General features: G+C 52.6%; 7 protein-coding genes across 7 annotated transcripts; 4 read left to right on the forward strand and 3 right to left on the reverse strand.

Annotated features, from left to right (window-relative positions):
- Positions 1-4,161: 4,161 nt before the first annotated feature.
- UCRPA7_7922 (putative zn 2cys6 transcription factor protein) lies at positions 4,162-5,445 on the forward strand (the record flags this gene model as incomplete). Its single annotated transcript, XM_007920442.1, has 3 exons — positions 4,162-4,528; positions 4,584-5,285; positions 5,351-5,445. 3 exons carry the CDS (start codon positions 4,162-4,164, stop codon positions 5,443-5,445), a joined length of 1,164 nt encoding a protein of 387 aa, XP_007918633.1.
- Positions 5,446-9,484: 4,039 nt separating this feature from the next.
- UCRPA7_7923 (putative mitochondria fission 1 protein) lies at positions 9,485-10,070 on the reverse strand (the record flags this gene model as incomplete). The annotated part of the gene is made up of 3 exons (XM_007920443.1): positions 9,485-9,820; positions 9,882-9,994; positions 10,055-10,070. The coding sequence occupies 3 exons, from the start codon at positions 10,068-10,070 to the stop codon at positions 9,485-9,487; spliced, it is 465 nt and encodes a 154-aa protein (XP_007918634.1).
- A 555-nt stretch (positions 10,071-10,625) lies between these two features.
- On the forward strand, positions 10,626-11,344 carry UCRPA7_7924 (putative kinetochore protein spc24 protein; the record flags this gene model as incomplete). The annotated part of the gene is made up of 3 exons (XM_007920444.1): positions 10,626-10,652; positions 10,712-10,844; positions 10,905-11,344. The coding sequence occupies 3 exons, from the start codon at positions 10,626-10,628 to the stop codon at positions 11,342-11,344; spliced, it is 600 nt and encodes a 199-aa protein (XP_007918635.1).
- A 353-nt stretch (positions 11,345-11,697) lies between these two features.
- UCRPA7_7925 (hypothetical protein) lies at positions 11,698-12,552 on the reverse strand (the record flags this gene model as incomplete). Its single annotated transcript, XM_007920445.1, has 1 exon — positions 11,698-12,552. The coding sequence occupies one exon, from the start codon at positions 12,550-12,552 to the stop codon at positions 11,698-11,700; it is 855 nt and encodes a 284-aa protein (XP_007918636.1).
- A 1,649-nt stretch (positions 12,553-14,201) lies between these two features.
- On the forward strand, positions 14,202-15,332 carry UCRPA7_7926 (putative cut9 interacting protein; the record flags this gene model as incomplete). The annotated part of the gene is made up of 1 exon (XM_007920446.1): positions 14,202-15,332. The coding sequence occupies one exon, from the start codon at positions 14,202-14,204 to the stop codon at positions 15,330-15,332; it is 1,131 nt and encodes a 376-aa protein (XP_007918637.1).
- Positions 15,333-15,644: 312 nt separating this feature from the next.
- Positions 15,645-17,817, reverse strand: UCRPA7_7927 (hypothetical protein; the record flags this gene model as incomplete). The annotated part of the gene is made up of 4 exons (XM_007920447.1): positions 15,645-16,334; positions 16,382-16,932; positions 17,126-17,633; positions 17,815-17,817. The coding sequence occupies 4 exons, from the start codon at positions 17,815-17,817 to the stop codon at positions 15,645-15,647; spliced, it is 1,752 nt and encodes a 583-aa protein (XP_007918638.1).
- A 1,925-nt stretch (positions 17,818-19,742) lies between these two features.
- Positions 19,743-20,582, forward strand: UCRPA7_7928 (putative nadh-ubiquinone oxidoreductase kda subunit protein; the record flags this gene model as incomplete). The annotated part of the gene is made up of 3 exons (XM_007920448.1): positions 19,743-20,302; positions 20,359-20,463; positions 20,519-20,582. 3 exons carry the CDS (start codon positions 19,743-19,745, stop codon positions 20,580-20,582), a joined length of 729 nt encoding a protein of 242 aa, XP_007918639.1.
- Between the last annotated feature and the right edge of the window lie 7,186 nt (positions 20,583-27,768).

A 27,768-nucleotide genomic window follows, 5' to 3' on the forward strand; every position in this document is an offset into this window, starting at 1 on the left:
TGATCATGAACTACTACAATTCGAAGAGGGCCTTGACAACATCCAAAACAATCCTCATCCTATGAAGCGAAAACTTACGGCGTGGTTCAATTCATAAATATTTCACTGTGCTCCTTAGAAGCTTTATGACACAAGACACCAAACAATGCCTACGATGCTTCATCAAGACGTCACGCGATGCTTTCGTCTAATAATTTCAGGCAATCCATTACAAGAATACAGCGGATATGAGATTTCGTTACTACTACAATCTGCAGCTGGACAGGTCAACGTCTTGCAATCCGCACTTCACTCTTCGGCTGAGATTTCTCTTAGCTGTCATTCGATGTGCAAGATATCTTCATAACCTCCACTGGACCATCCAACATGACTTTCATTTATACCGTCCCAACTGACCTCACACCGAAGCCATATCAAAAGGCATATATTAGTCATCTCACTCTCGAATCTACGTTCGCCACAGAGCAACACACAGACGACCTCACACCTACAAGACATTGGCTCCTCTCCGAGACAGTTACAACGCCAAGTTGCAATTACACCGACGCTACCCGTCAGGGTGACCACAACAACAGATGAGCACGATGGGACTACGTCATACACGATTCTGAAGTGTCGGAAAAGACGGCCGCACATTGATTGTCACGGCATGGCCGGAGCCGATGTCAAATCCCGGCAGACCCCGGGGCGAGACAAAAGCAACGCGGAGGGTGGTGCTACCCCAACCTCCCCCAGAAAACGTGGCTGGCAGCCTCCCATATGCAGGGCGGTACCCGAAGCCCATCGGCTGCGTCTTATCAGCAACCGCATCATCGGCATTCGGTATTCGTGAAAAGGTGTTGGACGACACACGAAGGGCGTGCGCGCCGCGCGGAGATATCTTTACCAATGTAACTGTGCTGTTGCATGGGGTCAAGAGGTGATAAAGGCAGTTTCGGTACCCGCTTCCGAAAAACAACTCACGGAATGAGATCATGTGCAAATTAGAGAGCCTGGATTGGGTATTCGGAGGAGACTTCACAGGTAAAAAAGGTGAGTAGTTGCGATGCAGCTGACGTGAGCCTCAATTACCAGACCGCCAGACGGCCGGAACGATGCAGGAGTGCCTGCATGCACAGTTGATTATGTCGGTAAGGTAGGAACTGCAATATTCCTGGGTCAATGGACACATGTAGTGAAGGTGTCGCGATGTAGGTGTGATCCTACGTGCCTCCCCGTGCCCTGACCCCAATGACGCCAACAGGGCGAGACTGCAAGGCGGATACTATGCAACGATTCAGGGCGAGGGCCTGGCCCGTCAGCTGGAAAAGAGAGACAAAGCATACATGACATGGAGCGAGCATCTTACTCATACGCTTCTTCGTCTCCCAAGACACGGGTTCCGTAGTCCCAATTGAATGGGCTGAGCAACTGACTAGTGTAGAATGTATCTTAGACTCGGTACATGCTCTAGCGGGAAACGCGAGCGATTTAAGCTCATTGATCCTGATTGCTTGTGGTGGCTTGGCAAAACCCTTATGGATCGGGGAAGTCGTATCCATCCATCTGTCTCGTCTGCATGCATGTCATGTCATGTCAATCTGTCAATCTGTCAAGCTGTCTGCCCGTGTGTTCGTCAGTCCTGTCAAGTTTGAAGGGGGAAGGTGAGGTGAAGGGTGGATTCTCGATCTGATATTGGTCCGGTAGATGGCCGAGATGGAACTCCGGAGAGGCTGCAGCGGACATGCATCCCCTGTGCAGCGGCTGTCCCCCAGAGAGGCGTGGATGGGATTGGGGTTCGTGGTTCGTGGGCATGCTGCACGAACGCCCCCGCGCGCGAGTCATTCAGTCGGTGTACGATGAATCGATGTCGATGGGAGTTGCCGGGAGTAGCACAAGTACCAAGAGAGAACCAGGCCCCTCGGCGGCCACTTTTGGGGTAAGAGGAAGCTGTCATGGCCTCATCTTACTTAGTATCTTGATGGCGAGCCCGAAGAGCGGAGCCCAAACAAGTCATGTCTTCCCTGTCCAGCCATGCGTTCCATGGCTTGCCAGACGTTTGGAACTTTGGATTGCGCCGAGTAGAAAAACGCCTCGATTCTTCCACTCGTGGACCCAGGCACGACGGGTACCCCTTGGGTTCTTTTGGTATCGGACCCAGTACTCTCTAGTCTAGTCCCTTAGATTTGAATGGGGGGATTTTCGAGTGCACCCGATGGTTTGTCGTCGTCTCCCTCCCCCGGTTTTTCTTCAACGAGCAGCCCGGCCGTTCCCTCACGCACTGCACTGCACGCACGCACGCGCTCACTCACTCATTGCCTTGTTCGACTGCCTTGCCTTGCCTTGCCTCGAGTTTCCGCCGGTGTCGTCGTTCGTTCGTCTTTTTGTTCGTTCTTTCGAGGAGCTCCGTAGTAGGGCCTCTTTTCTTTTCCCCGCTTCGAAAGGGGGGCAATTACTGACCTTAATTCTTCTTCAGCAAGACGTAGTAGCGCGGGCGGGTTTCTCGTCGTATGATTAATACCTATCTTCGCTCTCCATTCTTCCTCTTCACAATCCAATCCAATCTTCGCCAATTCTCTCTCCACGATCCTCCATCTCTTATTTCCACCGCTTCCCCATCCTTTTATTCCCCTCTGTTCCACCAGCGCCCTGCCCAGCCGAGCCAGCGCAAGCCAATTCCCCGCGCCGCTGCGATCTTCGTCTTATTCCCAGGTCCAGCGCCCTTAAAGCCGGCGCCGCGACAGAGCTTACCCTTCCTCTGCCGGACCGCCGCTTCTCCAAACATCACCGTAGCCTACCGTCGTGCGTGCGTGCGTGCTTATTCCCGAAGGCGAGGCGCCTCAGCTCGCCTCGCTATTTGCTTCTGGAGCCGCTCGCTCGCAGACGCTGCCGGCACTTGTGAGGCCCTGGGCCCTGCTGCTGCTCAATTAAGTCACAGTAGTGACTGCGCCGGCGTGCGCTCCCGCCCATCTGCCGCCCTCGATGGAGCACCATCACCACCAGATCGCAGCCTTTGGGCCAGCCACCACCATCCTCACGCCCAATTCCGGCCCCATCTATGCCTCTCCTGCGCCAAGCCATCACCATCTGCCTGCCCGGCGCGCTACCAGCTACGAGGACGACCAGTCCAGTCCCACCAGCACCAGCGTCACCGTCAACGGCTTCGCCAGCAGCAACGGGAATAGCACAACTGCCAGCCCCACTACCGATCAGCCCTCGAGGAAGAAGCAGAAGCGCAACAAGCCTACCCTAAGCTGTTTCGAGTGTGTCGAGAGGAAGACAAAGGTATGCAACTCACCTACTCCACGTGGCTTTCTGACCGACCCGTTCCTTTCCCCCGCAATGTGCTTGTCTTGGTTGCTGGTACTAGTATCTGGATCTGGTAGTATGGAGTTGCCCGGATGGCCCCTACAACTTGGGGAATTCGGGGTGCAGACAATGGTTGACTCTTCAGATACATGGATTCGTCACTGTTCAAATTTGACTCTTCACTTTTGCATGTTTTGGCTTGCCTGCATTTATCGCTTCAGCAGCTTGTTCCCTTCATTTGGTGTGGCACTGTGTTGAGACATGCTGTGCTTGGTGTTCTTACGCAGTGTTTTCCGATCTTCGCAACCATACGTACAGCATGCTGACAAGACCGTTTAGTGTGACCGAGGACGACCTCATTGTCTTGCTTGTTAGTCCTATTGACCTCTAATCATTTGAAGTGTTGGTTGCTAACCAATTCCTAGGTATCAAACGCCAGACAGAGTGCAAATATGCACATGTTGCAAATCTACTCGAGTGCGTTTTTAAGCCCCTCTTCCTCTTTGCGCGTGAAACTCATCTGTGCTCAGGGAAACAACACGCTCTGCTGCTAATGGACGGCGGATGACCAAGCCTCCTAAGAAGAGGTCAGGAAGCATCAAATCCCCGACTTCGAATCTGGCAGACCGTGGTATTGTACATGGCCGGAGCAGCTCAAGAGGCGCCGTGGCCTTGTCAACGGGACTTTTGTCTAACATCCCATATTCCAACCCTAAGTCGTCTAATGTCTTTGGCATTGGTTCAGAACACCCCTTTGCCAACTATTGGACCTGCGAGGGTGGATTGCCGGAAGTGATATCAGTACTGCCCGACAAATTGCAGGCAGATATTCTTCTTGGCCGTTACTTTGAGTGTGTCGATCCCGTATACCCTATGCTTCACAGGCAGACTTTCTACGCCGACTACGAGCATTTCTGGTCTTTGCCGCAACCGGAGAAGGATCGTGTGGACGCTTCATTTGTCGCTCTCATTTTCGTCATGCTTGCCCTAGGTACGCAATTCGTCACAAGCACTACGGCAAGAGAGAGGAAACAGACCGCAGAATTCTATGCATCTGCCAGCAATCAAGCTCTGCGTATGAGCTCCTATTTGAGCACTGCCAGTCTAAGGTCAATCCAGGCCATGGTGCTGATTGTCTATTTCCTGATCAACGACAACCATGCATCTGATGGGTGGGCTTTCGCTGGTATTCTCATGAGGCAAGCCTACGCCATGGGTCTGCATCGAGATCCTAATATTGGTTAGTTGACCTGACTGTCCATTTATGGAGATCATCTTTTCTAACATTCCCAAAGTCACACCTGATGCTACCATATTTGAGAAGCAACAACGGCGGAAAGTCTGGCAGGCTGTCTTACACCAAGACACCTTCTTGACTGTTCTGTTGGCTCTTCCACCTAACGCAACGCACACAGATGTCAATGTGGACGACCTCATGGACGACTCGTCCTCCATCGCACACAGCAACCCGATGGACACCGCCTATATCCGCGGTTCCTGGACGCTGGCGAATCTGGTGCAGGAGACAATATGCAGTCCCCGCTGTCTTGATCTCCCCATTTGCGCAACGGCTCGCCACAAGTCTAAGCTTATCGCTGACTTCCGCGCCGTGTACCGGTCATTCCCCGATACCTTCCGCAGCTGGGATCCTGACACCATCGCCACGATGGCGCAGAATAATAAACGCGTCGTGCGCCAGACTCTCTTCCTGACGAGCAACTACTTCCACAACCTGATGCTCGTCCACGCCTCAGAGGGCCCAGATGTGCCCGTCAACGTAAGGGGGACGTTGGAAGCCGCACACGACGCCATCAACTCGTTCTTCATGCTCTACAACCTGTTTGAGCTGGAGGCACGGGTGTGGTGGGTGTTCAACCATCGCGCGTTCCTCGAAGCGCTGTGTATCGGCAGCGTCTTGCGCGAGGCCATGAGGGATCCCAATACCGCAGACGTGATGGCCAAGGATCCGCTGTTCGTGAGGGCCAAGTCTGATATAAGTGAGTGCTATCCACATCCGGAAGTGGACTTCCATCTGTCGCAGCTGGACTAACAGAAATAACAGCACGCATGATTGCAATCTTGCACGCCATGGGGGATGGCGAGAACGGCTCAGAGGTGGCAAGGACGCGAGTCCAAGTGCTTAATGAGTTCTTGTGATTTATATCCTTTGGCATCGCATCACCCAACCAAGCATGGTCGTTTGAGAGAAGGATTCAACATATAGGTATCGGCTTGCAGGGCGTTACAAAGGAGGAGAGGGTAGTCAGTATCAGTCACAACAAGCAACTAATGACCCAACCTGTAGATGTAATTTAGGTACAAATATACCCGCACATTGCACGAACCTTGCATAGCACGAAAGTGAATTTTTAAAGGTGTATACGATTCGGGGCCGTCCATGATCTATCATTGGCATCGTGCCCCCTTGTCAAGCGGGCTCAAACTGTACCCACGGGTGCTTGCCATTATCTATGTTACAATTGGTAATTCCAGTCCCCAACCAACGCCACGGCCGGCTGCAACGACGACGTTACGGAATTTTCTCGCCGGGAAAGAAAAGGTGAGAGAGCCGCCTGTGATGGTCATCCCTATAAGCTATCTCGTGAAATCGTCCTACGCAATCAGCCCCTGAGACCTCCTGGGAGGCTCTCGTATTTCATGAGCGCCTGCGGCCGTTGTTACTCGATCCGCTGCCACTCCCGCTCCCCGAGTTCCGCGAGAACGCGTCTCTGAACCAGCTGAACGGCCCGTGGCCTCCTCCACCGCCGTGCCCGCCCGTGCCGCCGCTGCCGTCCTCTCCGCTGCTATTACGCTGCGACGACGAGGACTCGTAGCGGTGCGGGTACCGCTCGCGCTCCCTGTCTCGGTCTCGGCTGGACGCCGACGGGCTGCGCAGTCTCGTCCTTGACGACGTGGCCGACCTGCCGTCACCCCGCGGACTAGGCGGGGACAGCGAGCCGTGACGTGGCCGGGGCGGTGTGCTGCGCCAGCTCGCCGGTGGGCCACCGGCGGCATTGCGGATGGCGTCGAGTCGCTCCTGGTTCTCTGCGGGACCGCGTGTTGGCCGCTCGCGGCGGCGGAAGCTGGTAAATTCCAAAGGGGGCGACGAGGGAGGCGGCACCCAGGGACCTGATGGTGCAGCGGACGGCTGGGGTGGCTGATTTGGGATGTTAGGATTAGCATTACTGTTGCCGCTGCCGCCCTCGACCGGGTGACGACATATCGGGCACGTATTGTGCTCCTTGAGCCACAGCACGACGCAGTCGCCGTGGAACCAGTGTTTGCAAGGCAGGACGGTGACCTCGTCGCCAAGGTGTATCTCGTCTATGCAAATGGTGCATTCTGCCTTGTCATCCGAGCCCATCATCTGCGCGTCCAGCTTTTTCTTCTCGAGACGCTCGATGGCACCTTGGGTTGCTGGCGGGGCTGCGTTTGACTGGGGGTTCGCTTCCATCAATGACGTGATGATACGATCTAGTGCCTCTTGAGAATAGACTGCATCTCCGTGGACGGCATTTGCAGGGTTCATGAGTGAGGCGAGAATCTCGTGCAGGCTTGCCGCGAATCCGGGTAGGGGAGGCGCCGCACCACCAGCACGGTTGGGATCCGGTGGAGGGACATTTCCACCACCCATTATGTTTCCAAAGACCCTGGGACGGTTGTTAGTGCTGGTGCCCAGAGTAATCAAGGTGACAGCTGGCAGACGCCTCTGTCCATCACGGGGGCGATCGTACGTGTCGAAGTCCATACCCGGGGGGGCATTCGATGGGCTCCCCGGCCCTCGTGTGATCGGGCCCGTCGCAATAGTGAATGTCGTCGTACCTCCCGAGAACCCGGGGCCTCTGAATGTCGTCCGGTGTACGTGAGGAGCCCGCCCACCAAACATGAATTCACCTTCCTCTTCAGGATACAGAGTGTCCGGTCCTGATCTGCCAGCCGTGCCAACTCTGAAGTCGTGCATCAACATGTCTGTGAAACGTCGCAGAATCGCGTCTCCATCTTGGGGGTCCGCGGGGGGCCGCTCGCCTGATCTTGAGGCATTGCCTTCCGGCGGCTGAGATGGAGAACGGTATATTGTGCGCCGCATGTAGAATCCCCCAGGTCCTTGCCGAACCTGTTCTTCTATATCAGCCTCCTCGGGATCGGAATCTTCGTCGTGCCCATGGTGAAACTCGTGAAACCCCCCGAAAGGAGGAAGAGGCGGCGGTGAAGGCTCATCGTCATGAATGTCTCGTGGGTCGCTGTCAGGTTCCACCTGACTGAATGTTAGCCTAGAGAGAGCACCTGGGAAACTGCGCAAGTCACTCACTATCTCTGTCGCTTCGCTTGAGCAGCGTGGGCACTGTAGTCCATGCTCGTCCTGGAACCACTCATTCTGGCACGAGTGGCAATAGACGACGTCTCGGCCGGCGAAGGCGTCGAGGTGCTGGGCGGCAGAAGACGCCGCCATTGCCTCCCGTCTGCCCTCTTGGCTTTGTTGGTAAGCCGTTAGTGCGGCTAGTCCTAGGCCGACTGCAAGGCCTGCTGCTCGAAGTGCCCGGAAAGCCAGTGTGTAAAGTTATGTTTGATTGCTTGAGAGTACCGCGCTTGAGGAGGGATTTCGAGGTTTGAGGTGAAGTCAGGCTCGACGCCGTTGTCTTAGACTCTCTGGTGAATTTTTATAGCTTGCGTCTCGGTTGCTGAACAGTGGGCTGGAGAAAGAACAAGGCAATAAAGGTCAAGGATATCGCGAATAAAGGCTTTGTTCCGGCAGCTGCATTCAAAGAGAAATGCTATGTTTGATAAGTTATGTGGAATGGTTGAAGAAAGGCTGTGCCGTCACAGCAGATCCTAATAGTCATTTGTTGTTAGAGTATGGCCAACAAACGGGTTTGGTGATGACGAAGTCAGGTGCAACTTGTCACGGAACACACTGTGGCCTAGGCCCGAGAATCCAGGCCCGGACCTGCGGCTGAGAAGTGATTGGTGGTTTTGTAAACGTTCAGGCAAAGGAAACAAAACAAATATGCATCCACATACTATTTTGAATGACTGTTGAGCAGCGAGGTGGCGACCAGCGACACGTATAAGGTCGTGGCAAGTGAGTGCAGAGCGAATCAGGAGGACGATAGCAGGGTAGGAGGCTGCCTTGCCATGAACCGGCCGAGAGAAATATCAGGCAAGCTGCAAAGGACTGGAAGAGCAAGCATCCAGTTGGTGTAGCCTCAGCCTCAGGTACTCCGCTGGTTCTTGCAGAGTGTATTCTACTGCTGCATGGAGGTCGGTGGTGGGCAAGTCTTGAGGCTGGAACTTCGAGCCGCGAGCGAGAGATACTGACGGGTCACCTATGCGTATATCGCCGTGCAAGAGTGGAAGTTGCATCTACTGAGTAGATGCAGTCCGTCTAGGTAAGTGAAGAGAAAGAGAGAGAGAGCGGGTGGGGAGGCTGAGGACTGGTATGCAACGATGTGATGTAGATGGTAGGTATAGGTGAGGCGTGAGGTGAGCAGGTAAGGTAGAATACTGCTGGCTGGTTATCGTGACTGTGAAGAAGAGAAGGCAGAGCTTGCACGTGCAGAGATGAGTCTATCAGCAAACGATGGATCCCAAGTAGCCTAAAGGAAATGTCTTTGTTTGCTGCTCGTTGGCGCATATGCCATGCCGCGTTGTATGCCCGTTCACTCACTGTGTGGCAGGAGGTCGAACAGATTGCTCAGCTTTTTGGGTGACCTGCGGCAAATGGAACCGTGACGAAGGCCGTCGATTATTTGGCCGCTATATGGCGGGGCAGTGACATAACGTTAGCTCTCTTCTACATGACGCACAGCCACACGTTCATTTTCCGAGTGTCCGGCATCAGCCGGCAGCCATCCATCCCCACGTCTCCCTCTGAGATTCATATCGCTACACCAGAATCGAAAACCGTCATTTCTAGGCTGCCCTACCAAGGTGGCGTCTTGAATGGTCTTTTATTTGTACAAGAGGATTATGTGACATCAAAGGACGATAAAAGTGTGTCCATACTGCTATTAAAGGCGTAGCAGAATGATAACGCCCAAGTCTGATATATCCCACTATCGAGGGCAGTAACATGTGCCCTACCTTATGTACTACGAATACAGAGCCTAATGGTGGAGATTTCTCCTTGCCCAATCCTGAACCCGGTTGAAGAATTTCAACTCCTGCGTATCTCTTCACTCTTCAGTCGAGACTCTTATTACCTCCTGGCCTTGCCCAGGTTCCTCAGCAGGATACCGCCGACAACTCCTGCCGCAACTGCTACTCCGCTGATGATGGCCACACCCATGAGGCCCTCCTTTGCCACCTTATCGTCAATCAATGCTCTCAGGTTGGAGGCCTGCAGATTTGCTGGCTCCTTGTCGAGCAGTAGATCATTGTACCTCCTCGCCTCGCCGTAGTTGCCCAGCTTGTAGTTGCCCAGCGCTAGGTAGTATAGGCACTCTCGTCGCCGTTCCGGCGATGTCCTGAAAATCTCTGAGAGAAGCATTACACCGAGGTGTTGATCGTTTCGTGTATTCGACTTGACAAGACCCTGCAAACGCGAGTGTTAGTCCGGCTCAATGTTTGAGTGGAGAACGTGTGAAAAGACTTACCCAGGCATAATTGAATTTGGTCTGGACACCGACCATGTCGCCCTCCTTTTCATACTGAGACCGCAGAACCTGCAGCTCTGCAGGGTTGAGCGGCGTTTCCGCATCGATGGCATCTGCATGGAGTGTTAGTGATGCTGCGTGGACGAAGTGATGCATAACCGAGGTGGACTGACATGGCAAGTTGGTCATCTTTATTGGATGTAAGTGCGCTTGCTTTTGCCGCTGGAGTATGGAGAGTCTTCTGCTCGCAGATTAGAGTTATGAAGTAACAGCTGGTATGCGCGCTCGCTGTGGGAAGTCAGAATGAGAGGATGATATAGAGATGCAAAGGTCGTGTTGCAGTCGTCACAAGGCCACAGCGGGTTTTGTGTGGCTGAAGCTGGGGAGCTCAGGCCTCACATCTTCCAGCATGTGCCAGACACCTAGGTACCCAGGTAGCCCCCGTTGTCTCTTAAGTGGCGTAGCGGTGACGCCACCACCTCGGTCGGGCTCGAGAGGCTCGCATCCTGGCACCCCCCGCGATAAGATAGTCGTCCCGACGACGAGATTGTTGTCCGATCGGCAACCAATGGCACCAGACTTACACACTGTACTTTGCTCAACCACGCGCGGTCACTTTATCATTTCGCATCTGTAAGAGTAGAGGAGAAAACCGCCGAACATAGGACTGCAATACGGAGAACACATATCATACTCGAAGAACACCGTAGAGAAGGATTTTATCACCCATATAAACCCATCAAAATGATCCTCGGAGAAGAACCAGCCACGGTAAGGCACCGCGCTGCTTACATCTGCAACGCTACGACCAGTTACTGACGATGCGGCAGTTCATCCACCACACAATCAACAACTTCAACATCGCGCCCGACAAGGTTGCTGTTGCACGAGTCAATGAATCTCTCTCAACTCTTCAGCAGGCGCGTGAGCTGCGTCTTCAGGAGGCGGAGAATGCGCTCAAGAGTATGTCTTGCGCCTTGTCATTGACAAAATATAACCCTCGCGCTGACTGACAATCAACAGAGCTCTCCCGCCAACTCAACACGATGCAGTCGCAGCACAACGATCTGACCTCCACACACTCATCCGTCGCGCACGCCTCGGAGATCGCGCGCCTCGACACGCAGAAGTTCCGCACCGCCAAGGCCGCCTCCGACCTAGAGATGGAGACGGAGCGCCTGTCCAGCCAGGCCGCGGACCTCGCCGCGCGGCTGCAGGACCTCGAGCTGCAGGGCGTGGACGGCTCGCCGGCCGACGCGGCGCGCGATCCCGTCGACGACGAGGTGCTGCTGCGCCTGAAGGTGTACCGCAGCCTGGGGATCGACATTGAGCGCGACGAAAAGGATGGCGACTTCACGAAGGCGATCGTGCGCAACGACCGCAAGGGCGACGTGCATGTGGTCAACATGGACAAGAAGTTCTCGCGATTCTTCTACGCCAACTACTTTTGGCAGACGCTCTGAGTAGCTGTTTGCAGCGACCGCATTGATGAAGTTATGGCATTTGCATAGGGTCGGCGTTTCAGGATATTGTTGTATAGGATACTACTTCGTGCAACGAGGGCACTTGTCAGATTAAGGATGGGAGGATTGTGACAAACATTATTCAATTGACGTCGTAACATTCATAAAGCCTCGTACAGTTGGCCCCTTTTAAACCCTGTACCTTGTGCATACCGTGCCTTGGCCATCCATCCAGAGACTCCTAGTACCGTAGTCCTATCCAGGTTGTCTCCAGCCTCGATAACCTAAATTCCGCACTGCTTTTAAGACAAGAATCATACAAGAATGTTCCGCCGCCGGGAATCTGTCCTTTATCACGCAACTTTCCTCCCCTGTTTAGTGGGCGAGGCAAAGTATGACTGTTCGCGATCCATGGCCGTTAGAGCGTGCGGCGCGGCAGTCGGCGTCCTCACTCGTGAGCTGTTGGGCGAAACAAAGCTTCGCTCCTTGGCTGGTGCCTCTCTACCTCGGGGCCCATTGCCGTTGCCGCTCTCCGGCGAGCCGTCCTTGGACCTCGGTCGGGCGGCGGGCTGCATCACCACCCAGCTGCCCTCCGCCGCCGGCGTGCTGGGCACCCCAGAGGGAGATGCCCAGTGGTGGCCCCGGCCGCTGCTCCGCTCCATGGGCAGCTCCAGCCGCGAGTTGATCTGCATCCAGACCCCATCGTCCTGGTCGTCCAGCCGCCAGCCGCCCACGCCCTCAAAGTCCCGGCTCATCCCCACAGACGGGATCAGCATGGAGCCCTGCAGGCTGCCGCTGTTGTTGTTGTTGTTGCTCCCGTTGCCATTGTCGCTCTTGGGCGTCAGGCTCCCCAGCGAGCCGCTGCTGCCCGCGCCGCTCAGCCGACGCCGCCGGTACCGTCCCCCGTTCTGCCGGGAGAACGAGTGCGTCGGGCTGCTCTGGCCGCTGCTGATGCTCACGGCGCTCGTGGGCGACGTCAGTGCGTGACCGCCGTGATAGCCGCGGGGGAGGGCATGTAGACCCCGCTGGCCGCCGGCAAAATACTGTGGGATCAGGTGCAAGGCGAGATCGAGATAGACAATAACGACGCGGAACATGAGCAGAGCGAAGGCGATAGTAGTAGTGATGCCGGCGAAGATGGCCAACGGCAGCGTCACCACGAAGAGGAAGGGCACAATGAGGCCGTAGACGGGATTGAGAAGCGCCATTGCGTATGGGTGTGCCGGTAAGAGTGTGACAGACGAAGGTGACTATAAAGGTCTACGGCACTGTGATGGCTTGCGTCCTTTCCCCAGAATGTTTCACTTCACATGGCGGGGAAGAGCATATCGGCACCCGATGTGGTCGTTCTTGTGTGAGCCGAGATGCCGTAGATGATGAGGGAAGGAGAGCAGCTCCTGAAAGAAGAAAGCTAGAGCTCTTCCCCGTGAGGCCCGTGAGGGGGATGGAGGGAACGCTAGATAAGAGACGCCTCCTCTTAGAGGAGAGGGAGTGAGAGGGAGAGAGGGTGTGTGATTGTGAAGGAGCTGGAGGTGTGTTAGAGTGTTAGTTAGCTGCGGCAAGCTCCAGTCCAGTACCACAATGCAATGCAATGCCGCCGGTTGGATGAGGAGACTGGCCTACATTAGCTCGCAGATGGCGTTTTTTCTTGGTGGTGTTTCACAGACCATACAGTATAGAAATGACATGTGAAATCAAAACCCAGCGGGGTATCTAGATTCTAGGAGCAGGCTTACAGCATACAATAGCATTCCGGCCATTAACAAAGGGCATGTTGGAACCAGCCGAGCTCGTGTGCCCGAGTGCGAGCTTGAAGCAATTGATCAAGAAGTCCGTGGCATTGTAAACTACCTAGGTGGTTTTATGGTACCTACCTAGGTAGTATAGGCTTTGTTCATTGCCGGGCTATTTGAAGATGTGTCGAAAGTACAGTCAACGACAGAAAACACATGCGTCCCGAGAGGCAGGCTCTGTCAGTCAGGGCACCTAAGCCATCTGCATGCAATGGTTTGCCACCTAACCGCCAACGGATGTCGATCCGTAATGTTATCCTCTATTCTCTACCACAGCGGAAGTAACCTTATCGAGGCAATCAGCAACTTTTCCAAATAACATATGTTGAATAAATTAGTGGTGTTGTAGTTACCTAGGTAGAGTCTCCCGCAACCCACCGGACTGACTCCATTCTTCCTCATCCTAATCGCTATAAGGGCGACAAGAGGCTCTGCTAGATCACCCAAGGTTTCCTTTAGCATCAGTGACTAAAGGAAAAGCTCATGAGGCCCCGGTATTGATCATCTAATCCATCCAAAGCGAGGGAACCCTTGTCTTACCTTGGAGATGGGGCATCGGATGGTGTCGTAGCGGCCGAGGCCTTCTGAAATCCGGGGCCGCATTAGCGTCTGCTGACAGGGCGACCCAGATTGACTAATTATCTGCCTCGCACACTGACTTGCATTAGCTCTTTGACATCATTCACACGTACACTCCCTATCTTTACCTCACCCTCGATGCTTTGATGCCCTGCGTTTGTGGCTTGCACAGCTCTTCAGCATCACTCACACTCCGGGTCGGCCTCTGCGAGTCTGGAACAACTTACACATGCTGACCGGCCCCATTGTACCTCGAGAGTACTTCTTCGGGACTAATACGATATCATTCTCAGTTATGAACACTCGCTCCACATCATAGCATTTTGAGGTAGACACGCTGTGTCAGTCACTCGGTCACAGCCATGTGTCCACCAACATCCTCGAACCCACCACACCCTACGGATGACCGTGCAGATTCTCCGCAAAATGACGATTTCCCCTGGGATGCCGGCGTCTTTGACGCACACTGCCACCCGACGGACACAATGTCCTCGATCGATGGCATTCCTGGGATGGGCGCTCGTGTCCTGACTATTATGGCCACACGGTCTCAGGATCAGGAACTTGTGGCGTCTGTCGCCGAGAAAAAGGGCGTTCGCAGCCAGGAGGCCATTCTTGCATCAAATACAGCCGAGAGCGTCATCCCGGCCTTCGGATGGCACCCCTGGTTCTCCTATCAACTGTACGACGACACACTGGAGTCTAAAGACTCTACGTACAATCCTAATGACGCATCGCCGGAGACCCAGAAAACAGGCCACTACAAAGCTGTGCTAGCTCCGCCGCCTTCTGAGGAGGATGGCTTCATCGCCGGTCTTCCAGACCCCAAGCCCCTATCCGCATTTCTTGCGCAAACCCGGGATTACCTGCATGCATATCCGCTGGCTCTCATCGGCGAAGTCGGTCTAGATAAGGCTTTCCGGCTGCCTAATGCCTGGTCGGATGCCGAGCACTCGGCACGCGATGATACACTGACTCCAGGTGGCCGGGAGGGCAGACAACTGTCGCCATACCGGGTGAATATGGATCACCAAGTCCGCATTTTGAAAGCCCAGCTGGCTGTGGCTGGGGAGCTCGGACGAGCATGCAGTGTTCATGGTGTCCAAGCGCATGGCGTTTTATTCGAAGCCCTAAAGAGTCTTTGGAAAGGGCACGAGAAGCGGGTGGTGAGCAAACGCGAGCAAAAAATGCTGGCGAAAGGGGTCAACGAGGACTTCTCGTCATCCGAAGGCGAAGGACAGAGCGGCGGGAAGAAGACGACGAAGACACCAAAGTCCAGGCCGTATCCCCCACGTATATGCTTGCATTCCTTCAGCGGGCCGCTGCAGGTGATGAAGCAGTACACCGAGGACAAGAAGATCCCAGCTAAAATTTTCTTCTCCTTTTCCGTATGCATAAACTTCTCTACGCCCAGCGGCGAGGACAAGACTCCGCAGGTCATCCGTGAGTGTCCCGACAACCGCATTCTGATAGAGAGCGACCTCCACACAGCTGGCAAGTCCATGGACAGCATGCTTGCAGAGATGTATAGGAAAGTCTGTGAGATCAAGGGCTGGGGACTAAGAGAAGGCATCGAGAGGATACGAAAGAATTATGAGGAGTTTATATTCGGTTGATAGCCGATCTCAATCGAGATAGTCACAGTTTAATCAAATAAAGCGAACAAAATCTAAAATAGCCGTCGTTCATATTGATCTATCATACTGTCCCATATGCCGTTGGACCGTTCTCGAAACCCCTGACCTAGATGACGGACAATGGCCTTCTTCCTCATTATGCGACGGACATCGCGCTCAATGCAAAAAGGTATACCAAAAAAACATAGGAAATGTGGATTAGTGAATCACAGAAGGCTAATATACAATGAAGAAAGAATGACAAGGGACACAACGAGTGTAATCATTCGCCATGCTTCAAGGACACATTTTCTAGTGCTTTGTGTCCCGCAACACATCATCCGCTCCAACCGACGAGTCTCCATCGCTGCTCGGCGTGTAGATGCTCGAGCCGGGAGTGTATCTGAACCCATCGGTCACCACGCTCGGCGCCATCGCCGAGGTGTTCTCATTGCTGTCCTCGTACGCCGGCAGCATCTCGTCCTGCACGCCGTGATACTCCGGGAAGGCGGAGGTCGGGCTCGGCAGCTCCGCGGGGATCTGCCTGATCTCATGGCCGGGGTGGTGTGCTTGCTGAGCATGGTGGCAGTGATGGTGCTGGCAAACGCGCTGGTGAGAGCGGCCCTCCTCGGCGGCGACCATGTCGCCCACCATATCGGCGGCGTTGCGGAAGGATGCGATCTCCTGCTCCATGGTCGTGCTGTCCTCGCTGTCGGACCTCTCGCGCATCATGGCGGTCTTCTCCTCGTCCTCACCGTCGTCGGCGCAGAACCGCCCGAAGCACAGCCGCGAGAAGAACGACTTGCAGCGGGCCTTGCGGGAGGCACGTCGGCGTTGGAAGGCCTCGCGACGAGACTGACGGCGGGAACGGCGCTCTTCTCGGGTGCCGCGAAGGCAAAAGCGGCGGTGCAGCATGGTGACCAGGATTGTCAGGAGGACGACGCTGACAATAGCCTTCAGGGGATGAGGGAAGCGTCGAAAGTGAGGGGGAGGAGGAGGAGGCTGTAACGGGTCAGTAAGGGCGTCTATTCTAGAATTCAGGGTAAAACGTACGGGTGGTCGCCGATGACCGCCATGAGGAGGCCCTTCATGGTGATGCGGTGGTGGTGGCGGAGGAGGGGGTGGGAATGGTGGACCATCCTTCGGAGGCTCTCCATGGGGAGGACCGTGGGGAGGACCATGAGGAGGACCATGAGGTGGCTCTTCAGGAGGGCCCTCAGGCGGTCCATCAGGTGGCCCATCAGGCTTCTCGAAATCAAATGGTCGCTCGGGACGATCTTCCTCGAAGTGGGGTGGGGGGCCATGGTGGTGCGGCCAGTCGCCCTCATGCGGCTGCTCATGATGCCAGGGGCCTCGGTGATAATCAGGATGTTCAAATTCGGGCGGGAACTCTGGTGGGAACTCGTGCGGGAAATCGTGATCCGGTCCCTCAGGAGGAGGGGGAGGGGGAGGTGGCGGCGGACCAGGAGGGCCACGATGAGGAGGCTCCTCCGGATGATGATGCGGCGGTGGAGGAGGTGGAGGAGGAGGTGGGCACTTGCAGAAGGGAGGAGGATGAGGGAAGCCTGGCTTCTTGTGGTGAGGAGGATGCCACGGCGGTCTGGGGAAAGTATGGTTGCCATGAGTGTGATTGCCATGATGTCCAGACATTCCTGCCTCTCCGTGAGGGTGCTCCCAGTGTGGGTGCGGGCGGCGGTGGTGGTGTCTCGGTCCCTCGCCGTTGAAGAAGTCGAGATCGCTGTAGAAGGCCATTGCGGCACCGCTCATCTTGTGGTAGATGGCCTTCATCATACACTTCAGATTGTCGCACTGGCCGATGCCACCCTTCCTGTCGGACCAACCAAACACATGGTGAAGATGCCTCTCCTTCATGAAGATACGCTGCTCCAACTCGGCCAACTGCATCCGTAGAAAATCTAGCTCGGCGAGTTCATCATCCAAATCACGGTCCATCTCGTCCTTGGCGAAATCGCTCTTGAAATCACCAATTTTGTGAACGCGCGTCATCGAAGCCGAGCCTTCAATATCGGAAATCCAGACAGGAGCAACCTGCTGGAATCGAATGGTAAAGCCAACGTCCTTAACCGGGTTGCCGTTAACATAGTTGACATCGAAACTCATGAGCTGCTCCTGGGGTTCATCATTCCATCTCACGCAGGTGAAGTTCCAGCTAGCAATGAAAACACGGTCCTGGTCAGCTGTAAGAGAACCAGAACCTCCCTTGGGCAAGGTCTGGCCGTTGATGGTCACATTCGCATATCCACAAGCATCCTTGGATTCGAGAACATCGAAACGGAAGGCCTGTAACGATTAGCAACCCATTTTTTTGCGGAGTTATGATTCTGGATATACCAAATCCTGAGAAAATGGCTCATGGCCTGACTCGGGAAGGCGAAGATTGATGAAAGCCGACGGGATAGCATCTGCAGGAAATCCAAAGTCAGTGAATTTTCGAACGATTATAGACACATGTATCATTTACCATCGGCTGATTCCAATGATACAGCTCTTGCCAGCGCCGGCGCCAGCAAGAGGGCAGCCTTCGAAAGGCCACGCATGCTGAGAGAGAATCAAGCACCAGTCCAATACAGGGAAATTTGTGATTCGAAAAGGCACCCTTTGTGGACGATGGCCAAGGCAGCGTCGTCAGTGATAGGCAGACGATTCACTGAATAGAAGAGATAGAAGCCTGAGACTATGGCTCCCGGGGTGGCGAGGATAATAAGAGGCGCAAATGAGTCTCCTGGCCGCGAATGTGGGGGGACGGGGTCGGGTCTGAATCGAAACCAGGTCGATGGGATCCGGGCTCGACCACGACTTACACCTCTCAATCTAGTGGTTTTTAAATTTTCAAAGCGCAGGATATCTCAAGATATGTAGCGCCAAAGCACCGTGATAATTGCCTTTAACCATCAAAATCAGATACTGCGACGGGAGAGAATGAAAACATAGGAAAACATCAGTTAACTTGGTTCCTAAGGCTGATACGCTCCGATGCTCACCGGGAGGCATTCGCAAGCAGTTGGATGCTGGTGGGGTGCCATCTTGGCAGGCAACCACTCAGGTGGGAGGAGCCAGAGAAAGGGTGACGAATCCCTCTAGCCCGTTTGATCTAACCACCGACTGGGGTCGGCATTACCGCCTCGCTCGCGGCTCGCATCAACTTCAAAGTATGATGCAATACTGTGCTGACACGAAAGAGAAACAATCCTCAAATGAAGATTATTTTGAACGCCGTACTGATCATAATCTTGACGTCTTGATGGATTTTGCGATGTGTGCTCAGCTTCAGCCAATAACCAGCCCTATCCTGGTGAGGCGATGTGACCCCACTAGACTTTTGTCATGAACTGCCGACTGGGCACGGGGGATGATGTACGGTGGGCCATCCAGCTCAAAGTTCATGAAAGAGCAATAACGAGGTAGACAAGCCATACCACATCTCGTTTGGTTTGACGATACAAGCAGCCACTTGCAGCTGCTAATACTTGTCTTCGGGTACTGGATCGAAAATGACACAGCTCAGCCACAGTGGCTAGTAGGACAGTAACACCTCAAAAATAATACCCAGAAGCCAGGCGCTCAGGATGAAGGGACTGGGTACTGCTCCTGGCCTCGATAACAAGCGTAACCTCACCGAGGGTATCATGAAGTCATCCATTTGTCTTTGAATATGGTGTGAACAGCGTCCCACGATTCATAGATCCTAGAGGATCAAGTCCAAGGCGCGAGCGATACTCATAGCATCAGTCAAACTCTTCAGCGTATGAAGCTGCGGCGTTTCTAATACGACATGGCCTTGATCTGAGGAGTGCTCGGTCAGTCATTCGCATGAGTGTAGAAGCTGGACAGGTATCGTCGAGATCTACTCGACAGCTTCCATCTGTACGCCACGTAGTTTGAAGGTTGCTGCCGGGAATGTTGAATCTTCAGCATTTGATCAGCCCGTTCTCAGGACAAAACAGAAACCCATTGAAGCCACGTGGAGGCAGACGGTATCACGATGCGCCTAAAAAATTGGATGCGCGACAGCGTTATGAGAAAATTGTCTCCATAAATGCTGCGTGATTGGCTGCCATGCCATGACAGCAACCAGCAGGGTCATGTCAATTGAAACCGTCTGATCTTTACTTCCATAGTTTACCAATGTTGCTCGCAGTTGAAAGCGCAATGCGATTTCTTGGTGACTTGAAGGCTTCTAGAAAGCGATGTCTCAGAGGGAAAGATGCGCCAAAGTTTCTATCGCGTCTAAGTGAGAGAGCACGTGACTTTCGGCAATAGTCGCTTAACCCAATTGCTACGCTTGAATAAGCGATCTCTCATTCGCTTAAGGGCAGCTTCAACTTTCTTCGAGCAGCTGGCAAGCATCACAACGAATACCTCAATTCGCAGCCATTGACCCCCGCCACCATGCAACGGACATTCCGCTTGCTCGCGAGCGTCAAGCCAGCGCGCTATCTGGAGCCTGGCGTTCCGACTGGCCTCACTGGCCTCTACACACATGGCTCTCCACGGTCGACCCTCATCTACCTCTATACAAGCACCCTCGACAAGCTGAAGGCCGTCCCGGAGTCGTCGCTTTACCGCCAGTCTGTCGAAGCTCTGACCAAGCACCGCATGTCGATCGTCGAGTCCGCGAAGCCTCCCGGCTATGATGAGTGGGTGGCCAAGGCCAAGAAGCAGATGTCAGAGCACCCGGAGAGCTTCAACGTCAAGTCGCTCGGGAGTGTCGATGGAGCTCGTGCCATTCGTGTCGAGCGTGGCGGCATGTCCTTCGTGATCCGTCATCTACCCCAGGAGAAAGATATCCGCTACGAGGAGTGGGATGGCGAGATTGACGAGGGTCCGGAACTCGAGGGCCCGCGGAGTGAGGAGGAGCGCAAGGACCAGGTACTCCTTGCGGAGAGAAAGTCTCTGGACGAAGTCGAACAGATTCATTGGGAGCCGGAGCCGCAATTAACTGCTGATCAGTATGTGCAACCAAGAAAGCAACTACTTCAGAACATTCAATGCTAACCCAGCCCAGAATCGAAGAGATCGAAGGCAAGATCGGGGCCGGTCTGATCGAGGAGGTTGTTCAGGTTGCTGAGGGCGAGCTACGAATAGTCGACACAATGATTCAAGCTAAAGTGTAAGTGATATAGGTCTGGTGTATCACGGCCGAAGCTAATGTCATGATGATGTAGATGGGAGAGCCTCGATGAGAAGCCGGCAGAGGGTCAATGGTCATACTTCGAGAGGAAAGCATAGTGGATTTTCGCACGATCTATGAATGATAGGACATCATTCAGTAGTCTATTGCAGGCTGTGTAGAGTACAGAGCTAGAAGATGTACATATTTAGACATTCTGGGAATCGTAACGGTTGATCGCTCAAGGTATCTTCGCAACGTCTACGTCAACTGTGACTTTCGAAATTGGCTGGCTCTATGGTGCGAGATCTGAATAGTGGCAATCTGAAGAGACGCACGTGTATCTGCGACAGGTAAGCTTCGGTTGGATAGAAATCGCAATGGTCCAAACATGATCATCACACCGCTATAATATAAGTAACGGATGATGATAGAACGTAAAAGTAAAGTAAATCATCTACAGTCATTATCGCAGCTATGTATTCATACTTGCTGATTTCATGGAGCATGTATCTTGTTTTCGTGTTATTCATGTTGGCCTGCGTTTGCTGAGGTTATAGTGGGGTATTACAATCAGAGGCAAACTCTGAGAAATCTTGAACGAAACCTTTCACTCCCCAAACAACATATCACCATTCCAAACTATTCTTTTCGGAGAGGAAAGGCAATTGTGCATAAACTTCCGCACCAATAATGACTGAGCCTGCAAGATACATTCGTCCGTGTCGATCTCAACGACATTTGAGGAATTCGGAGGATTATCACATAAAAACTTACCAGGAGCATTGAAAACAGTCACCAAATTCCAAACGCATATCTATACACCACCATGTCTGTTCGCAAACGAAGACGATCATCGTCCGTCTTCAGTTCTGCGAGTAGTCGATCACAGCCCGCAACACCGCGTTTCACGGAGGGTTCTATCAATCCTCTCAGCCATACCCCCAGCACACTGAAGCAGTTTGTCGTCGCCGGCCAACCCGATTATGAAGATGTTCCGTCTCGTCTGATACCTGGATTTCCGCACCGGCCCGTACCCAGACAGGCAAGTCAGGCTGAGCATAGCCAAAGGTCGAAGCAGCCTATCGATCGGGCTAGTAGTGCCGATGAAGACGATCAGGAGGACGAGGAGGACAGCGATGATGCCTACACGACGGCGGCTTCTGATGCCAATTCCCGCCAGCGGAAAAGCCGAAATGCGCAGCGCAAACGGGAGGCGCAAGAAAAACATCTTGGATTCCTGACGGCGGTGATTTTACGCAGCCTAGAAGACGGCAATATTGCGCGTGCGAAGCGCGCATTCGGCCTTGTGAGGCGGGCAGAGATCCAGGGTCGGCCGGTAGATCTGCGGAAGGACGGACTCTGGACTCTTGGGGCAGAAATCCTAATGCGAGATGGGGAACAGCCACTGGGTCGTATTGATGAATTTACAGGTGATGTCCCGCGTGAGCAAGAGATCGCCATCGATCAGAAACATCGACGATGGGGTTCTGCTGCAAACATGCCCCAGGTTAGGATTTTCTTTGAGGGCCTCATCCGCCGGTACCCCTACAGCCGCCTGTTTCCTAAATCAATCAGCGCGCTGGACTTCTGGCCTGCATTACTGGGGTGCGAGTTTTACAATGTCTACATTGAACATAAGTTGCGCTTAGAGAGGCTGGAGATCGAGTCTGAGAATTGGTCGGATATTGGAGAATCCGAGATGCCAGTGGATTACAGCAGTGGCGGCGAGGACTCATTCCATGAGCGACAGCGGAGTGGCCGTGATATACGCTCAAAAGCGGAGAAAGCCAGAGTGTCACAAGATGCATACGCAGACATGCGAGAGATCACGAGGCAAATGGACGAACTTATGCAAAGTCAACCATATTCATCCAGCACCGAACTCTTACGATTACGTGGGATGATGGCTCTTTACATGGGTGATCTAGCAATGCCTCCACCTCCAAGGTCAGCTGATGAGGAGAACGAAGGGCGGACTAGAAAAACAGAAGAGCGCGAGCGAGCAAGGGGAGTTTTCCTCAAAATAGTTGAGCAAGGGGGAAAATTGGATAGATGGATTGAGCAGCTGCTAGGCTTAGAAGAATTTGTCGATGAGCTAGACACGCCAATGTTTTCGTCACTACCAATACGATAAGGTACATTTGGAGTACATCTTGGTTTCATTAGAAAGCTTATATCAAGCCTTTTCTGTCTCAAGCATCTATCATCTCAGTATCGTCCTCTGTCTCTTTCGGCGGCTTCTGGATCTTGTTCTTCGCCCAACGTTGTAGAATTACTGCCAGGTTTCTGCTCCCAACAACAACGCAATAGTCGCCTTCTGGACTCCAGGTTACTTGCCTGCCCACAAACGAGGCGTTTCCAAACTGCTCTGTACGATGTGGCTTTATCGCGTCATGTGGACTTGCCATGTTGTATTTGGATCTCCAGCTTGCTATAGTTTCTGCACTATACAGGGTCGACAAAGCCGCCACAGTATCTGCGTCCCATTTTGCACCGGGCCGCTTTGACTCCTTCTCGTCTGGGACTGGAGCCTTCTGGTTGGCTGCAGCTACCGATTTCTTACGATGAGCGATCGGCACCAACCACGATGGCCGGGGAATAGGAATGCTTTGATCTCTGTCCGGGTCAGTAAGGGCATCTGTGTACTCCTTATATGACGAGAAGCGAGCGAAGTCCCAAAAAAAGATGTTGGACTTCGCATTGCAGAAAGCTAATACCGGGTGCTGGCCATAGGAATGAAATAGACTAAATCTCATGAAGAACTGTGGACCACATCCCGGCGTAGCTAGAGTCAAGAGACGGGTATACTGTGATGGGCATGAAGGAGAGATGATGGGGGCGAATGCAGATCGAGTAGTCCGACTTTGATCATATGTTGTCGGCGCTGTCGACGGAGGGGGCGGAGGGTCATCACTGCTGAAGCCTTCTATTCTCCAGATAACAAGAGTCTCTTCATGGCAAGCCCGAGACATTATGTTATCACCGAAGAACGCAACGCTAGGTATCGAAAGGATTTTAGTATAACATCAGTCATATAGAATTGAAGAGACCTACCAGTCGATAAGACCGCTATGAATCTCCGACGTGGAGAAATGCGGATAGTGCACGAGAGTTGGGGGTTTGGGTAGCGGCTCTGTGGGAAGATCTGGCACCGTCCACTTCAAGTCATTAGATAATGTGTGTCGGTTATGCGGAGAGGATAGACCTACGAGATTGATTACTTGATCATGGCCGGCAGAGATCAAGTAACGGCCAGTATTGTGGAATGACTATGTTACTGTCAGACCTGAAGGGTTTTTAATAATCATGCGGGATACAGACGATACTAAGCAAATTCCAGGAATGGCCTTCTCCTGCTAGGAGGCAGAGACATGGCTGATTAGCATGGACAGGTTCCAAACTCCATATACGGATGGTAGTGTCATCGGATGCAGAAGCTATGATCCAAGGATTGACGGGTGAAGTTGCGAGATCATTGATTTCCTGTTTGAAAGCACAGTCAGTCACAAAGACCGAGAGAAGCAGTTTAAGCTTATCTACTCACTCCACCATGACCGACCAGTGTCTATAGATGGACATCAGCTCTGTATATAGACGAAATAAGGCATGACTTACCGTGACTAATGTCCCTTCCCTGATATTGTAAATTTTGATTTTGGCATCTCGGCCAGCAATGCAGAGATATGCCCGTTCAGTCTCGATATCTTTCGTCCAGCAACATGAACAGTTCAAAGCTTCTGGCTGACTCTTGTGTTAGACTATTAATCTGGTGGAAGAACTCACAACTCACATCATCATCTCGAATCACGCGAATGACCTGGCATGGATTACCACCGGCTGTCTGCGAAAGCCGACAAACAACAACCTGGAGGATTTTTGTTAATTTATCAGAATATGAAGAAATAATCTTAGAAATGCGCTCAATTGGAGACCAAGGGTTGCATACATGCTTCTTGCTAACAGCAGCGAATATAGGATCAGCCCCTATAGGATTATAGGGGTAGAATTTGACATCAAAAAACTCTGGTAAGTGATTGTTAGCAACAAAGAATATACAGTGAAAGCACACCAGAAAAACATACCTGTATCTCCCTGGTCGTCAAGCTCCTGAGAGACATAATCAAAGTCATCCTGTTATGGCCCATGTAGTCAGTGAGCGGGCTTTGTAAACAAGTATGGGAAATTCACATGAACACTATGCGGATTTTGTATCAGGTTAAAGTAGAATACAGATCCTGTGAATCACCTAGTACATGTATGTAGTGGAAAATATGGGGTGGTGCTGGGGCAAGATCATCATTGTAAACATAGGGGAGGACCTACCTCAAATCCGAAGGAGGCGCGTAACCTTGGGAGATCCCACTCCGCGTCTGTGATGAGTGCAGGCATGCTTCGCTTGATGCAAGGAGATGTTTTAACTTGGTGATTGCACGTCTCCTCAATATTCACTCAGTCGGTGGTGAACTGCTGACACACCTAGCATGTTGAGGAAGTGATGTCGTCGCGGTCAGCTGGGCCATGAAGTCGAAGGGAGAAGCACATAAAGATTGATGGCATGGGTGTGCAATGGTTTTGGTAACATCCAGCTGGCACCCTCGGCTGGCAGGCCATTGCAGCTGGTGGGAACTGACGAGCCAACTCTGGGTGGCTCCACAGCCGACCAAGCTCCTACTTCGACCATTAATGCGACATCTCATCTCTTATTGCATCAAGAATCGATATTGTAGCCAAAGTAATGTGTTTAATTCTACACTATCTTGAGCATTTAGATCTCCTAGTGAAAATAGTAGGGGATAGGTGAAGGTAGTCCGAAACGAGGATCAGACATACCAATACCCTGTTTAATTTCCCAGGTTTGCTTACATCCATCATAGTCATAAATAGCAGATTGGTGAGATCGCCTTGAGAATGAAATGCTGGATTCTTGGATCTCAATTTATTATTGTTATCATATCATTGATGGCCTCTAGGAAGAAACGCTAAATTGATTTATGTCTTGATTGGATTGCTTCAAAAGTGGCCGCGGTAGTTATGGACCAATGGAGTAGGACCCAGAATGTAAAGGCACGACGAGTGCAACTTGTGAATGCACAGACATGGGCATATTCTCTGATAAATTTCACGGCCATGAGGATATAAGGCTATTATTTTGATAACAGATGTATGAGGCTGCATGACCGAGATCTCGGTAGATGTGATGCTGATCATGAAGTCGATGAGCCAAGCTCGCGTTTGTTGCCTTGGTTACTAGATGTCTGAATGGTGAGGCAGTAGTTCATAGAATGAGGCCCTCAACCCTCATGGCAAATTCAAATTTCCCTAGTATCATGACAGTACCCCGGAGACAGCTCAACTTATAAGTTGACTTGATTGATTCAGCCTACATCTAGAAGGCTCACGATCAGTGTTGGAAAGCTGGACAGGACACCAGTAAGAAAGATCAGTGAGACGGCTGAGGGCCTACAAATGTTTACGTCCTTCTATTGTCAAATGTCATACTTTACAGGACCGATTTCCCCCCCCAATTTGTTGTGTCTTGTTTTTGTCAATTCTACACAACAGCAATAGCTGAAATTGCGTGTGAGCATATCATATCTACCTAGGTACTGCAAAGAGCGAGGCCTTTCGGTGTTTCCTTGGCTTCACTTTGCCGCCCCACGACATTCTGCACCTAATACTACCTGAACCCAGATTCTTTGTAAGCGATACCGAAGACGCCGATTATATGGAGCTGTAATGGAGACTTGCCAGCTTTTGAGGCTTCTACCTGTCGATCATTCCCCAAACCATAGTCGTGACAATGTCTTGTTGGGTGCATTTAGCACGTCGTTGCTCCAATAATCGTCGCGATGGCCTTTCCTTGATTCTACAAGCCAGGCAAGCCAGGGTGTAAACCACACCGATGTCTCGGCGGCCAAGAGCCATTCGCGATCGAAGGCTGCTTTCGCCTCAATTTACTATCCACTCCACTCTTTGAAAGTCTGTTCATTACCTGGATAAGAGCTCAAAAATGTACAGTACATTGGGCATGGCATTAAGCTTTCACCTAGCCATGAGTAATTCCTTGACAGGCTCCTCATACGTCTCCGCCCTCAAATCAGAGTTGCTCAAGTGTCAATCATTCCTTCCAACTCCAACGACCTAGTCGCTATCCTTGTAGCCATGCCACGACGCATGGCTTTCCGAAAGCAGAAGACATTCCGTTGTTTGAATGTGTGTCATTAGGCTCCATTGAGGGTCTGATTAGTCGAGCCCAACCTTTTGCAATGTATGAAGTGAGAATCTAGACCTCTGGCCACGATGTGCCCTTCCTTTACTCGTCTGCATATGTCAACCTTCGGTCAGAGCTGCCAGGTGTCGCCATATGGAGAGAGAGGACCCTGCAGTTTGACAGGCCTGACCAAGGTTGAGGTGCAGGGACAGGGACCGCGGTGAGCCCACCTAGCCCACTCATACTACGGAGCGAAAAAGATTCCTTCAGGCTTCAGGTGTCTGTGCAACCTGAGCCTGGGTCCATTAAGTTGATAGGATGGCAAGGAGCCCCCATGTTGGAGGCCCGTGTCGAGCCAGGACACTCACTGACACACAGATTTCGACATTGGCATTATTCACAACTTCCACACATTTGGACTTCATGACCAGATGACTTGTTCAACCCCTCACTTTACGATCCATGACGGGTTGTTTGATCACAGTCATAAAGCAGCGAGGGGAATGGTGGAAACTAGAGAGACCGGCCTCTTCACGATGTGTGGCGATCTAACTTGGAAGAGTGCAGATTTGCCTACACCACTTCAAAAGGGTATCATATCTCGAAGGGACGACAACTGGATTGCTATTCGTCAGAGCAACAAGTGCATCGTCGAGATAGTGCAGGCTCTGATAAGAGCATCGCAATCCTACACAGTCGCTAGACTAGAGAGCGATACTGCTTCTGTCCTTCCGATGACCATGAGCTTTCTTGTGCCACTATGAACAGGCCATCCAGGTTAGACTGATACTCCTCGCCCTTGAGCACCCCCCGCAACACTAGCAGCAGAGCGATACCAATATCCGACAGGCGTAGACTCTATACCCTCCAGAGCCCGGCTAGATTGCGACCCCTTGTCCTTCGCTACATTGGTTGACAGGGAGGCTCATGAGTAGAGTCTTGGCATCAATTCCACGAGCCTCTAACGTTAACGGTCTTGCAAACAGCTGCGGGGGAATTGTCATAGAGCCAAACTTCTGCATTCTGCATGCGGTCGGTCCCTTGCCCCTCCCCTCCTTTACCCTGCTCTCGGATATGGGCTGCTGGGGGTT

This window comes from Phaeoacremonium minimum, assembly GCF_000392275.1.
Source record: "Phaeoacremonium minimum UCRPA7 unplaced genomic scaffold PA7_03_scaffold_560, whole genome shotgun sequence".
Taxonomy (NCBI): domain Eukaryota; kingdom Fungi; phylum Ascomycota; class Sordariomycetes; order Togniniales; family Togniniaceae; genus Phaeoacremonium; species Phaeoacremonium minimum.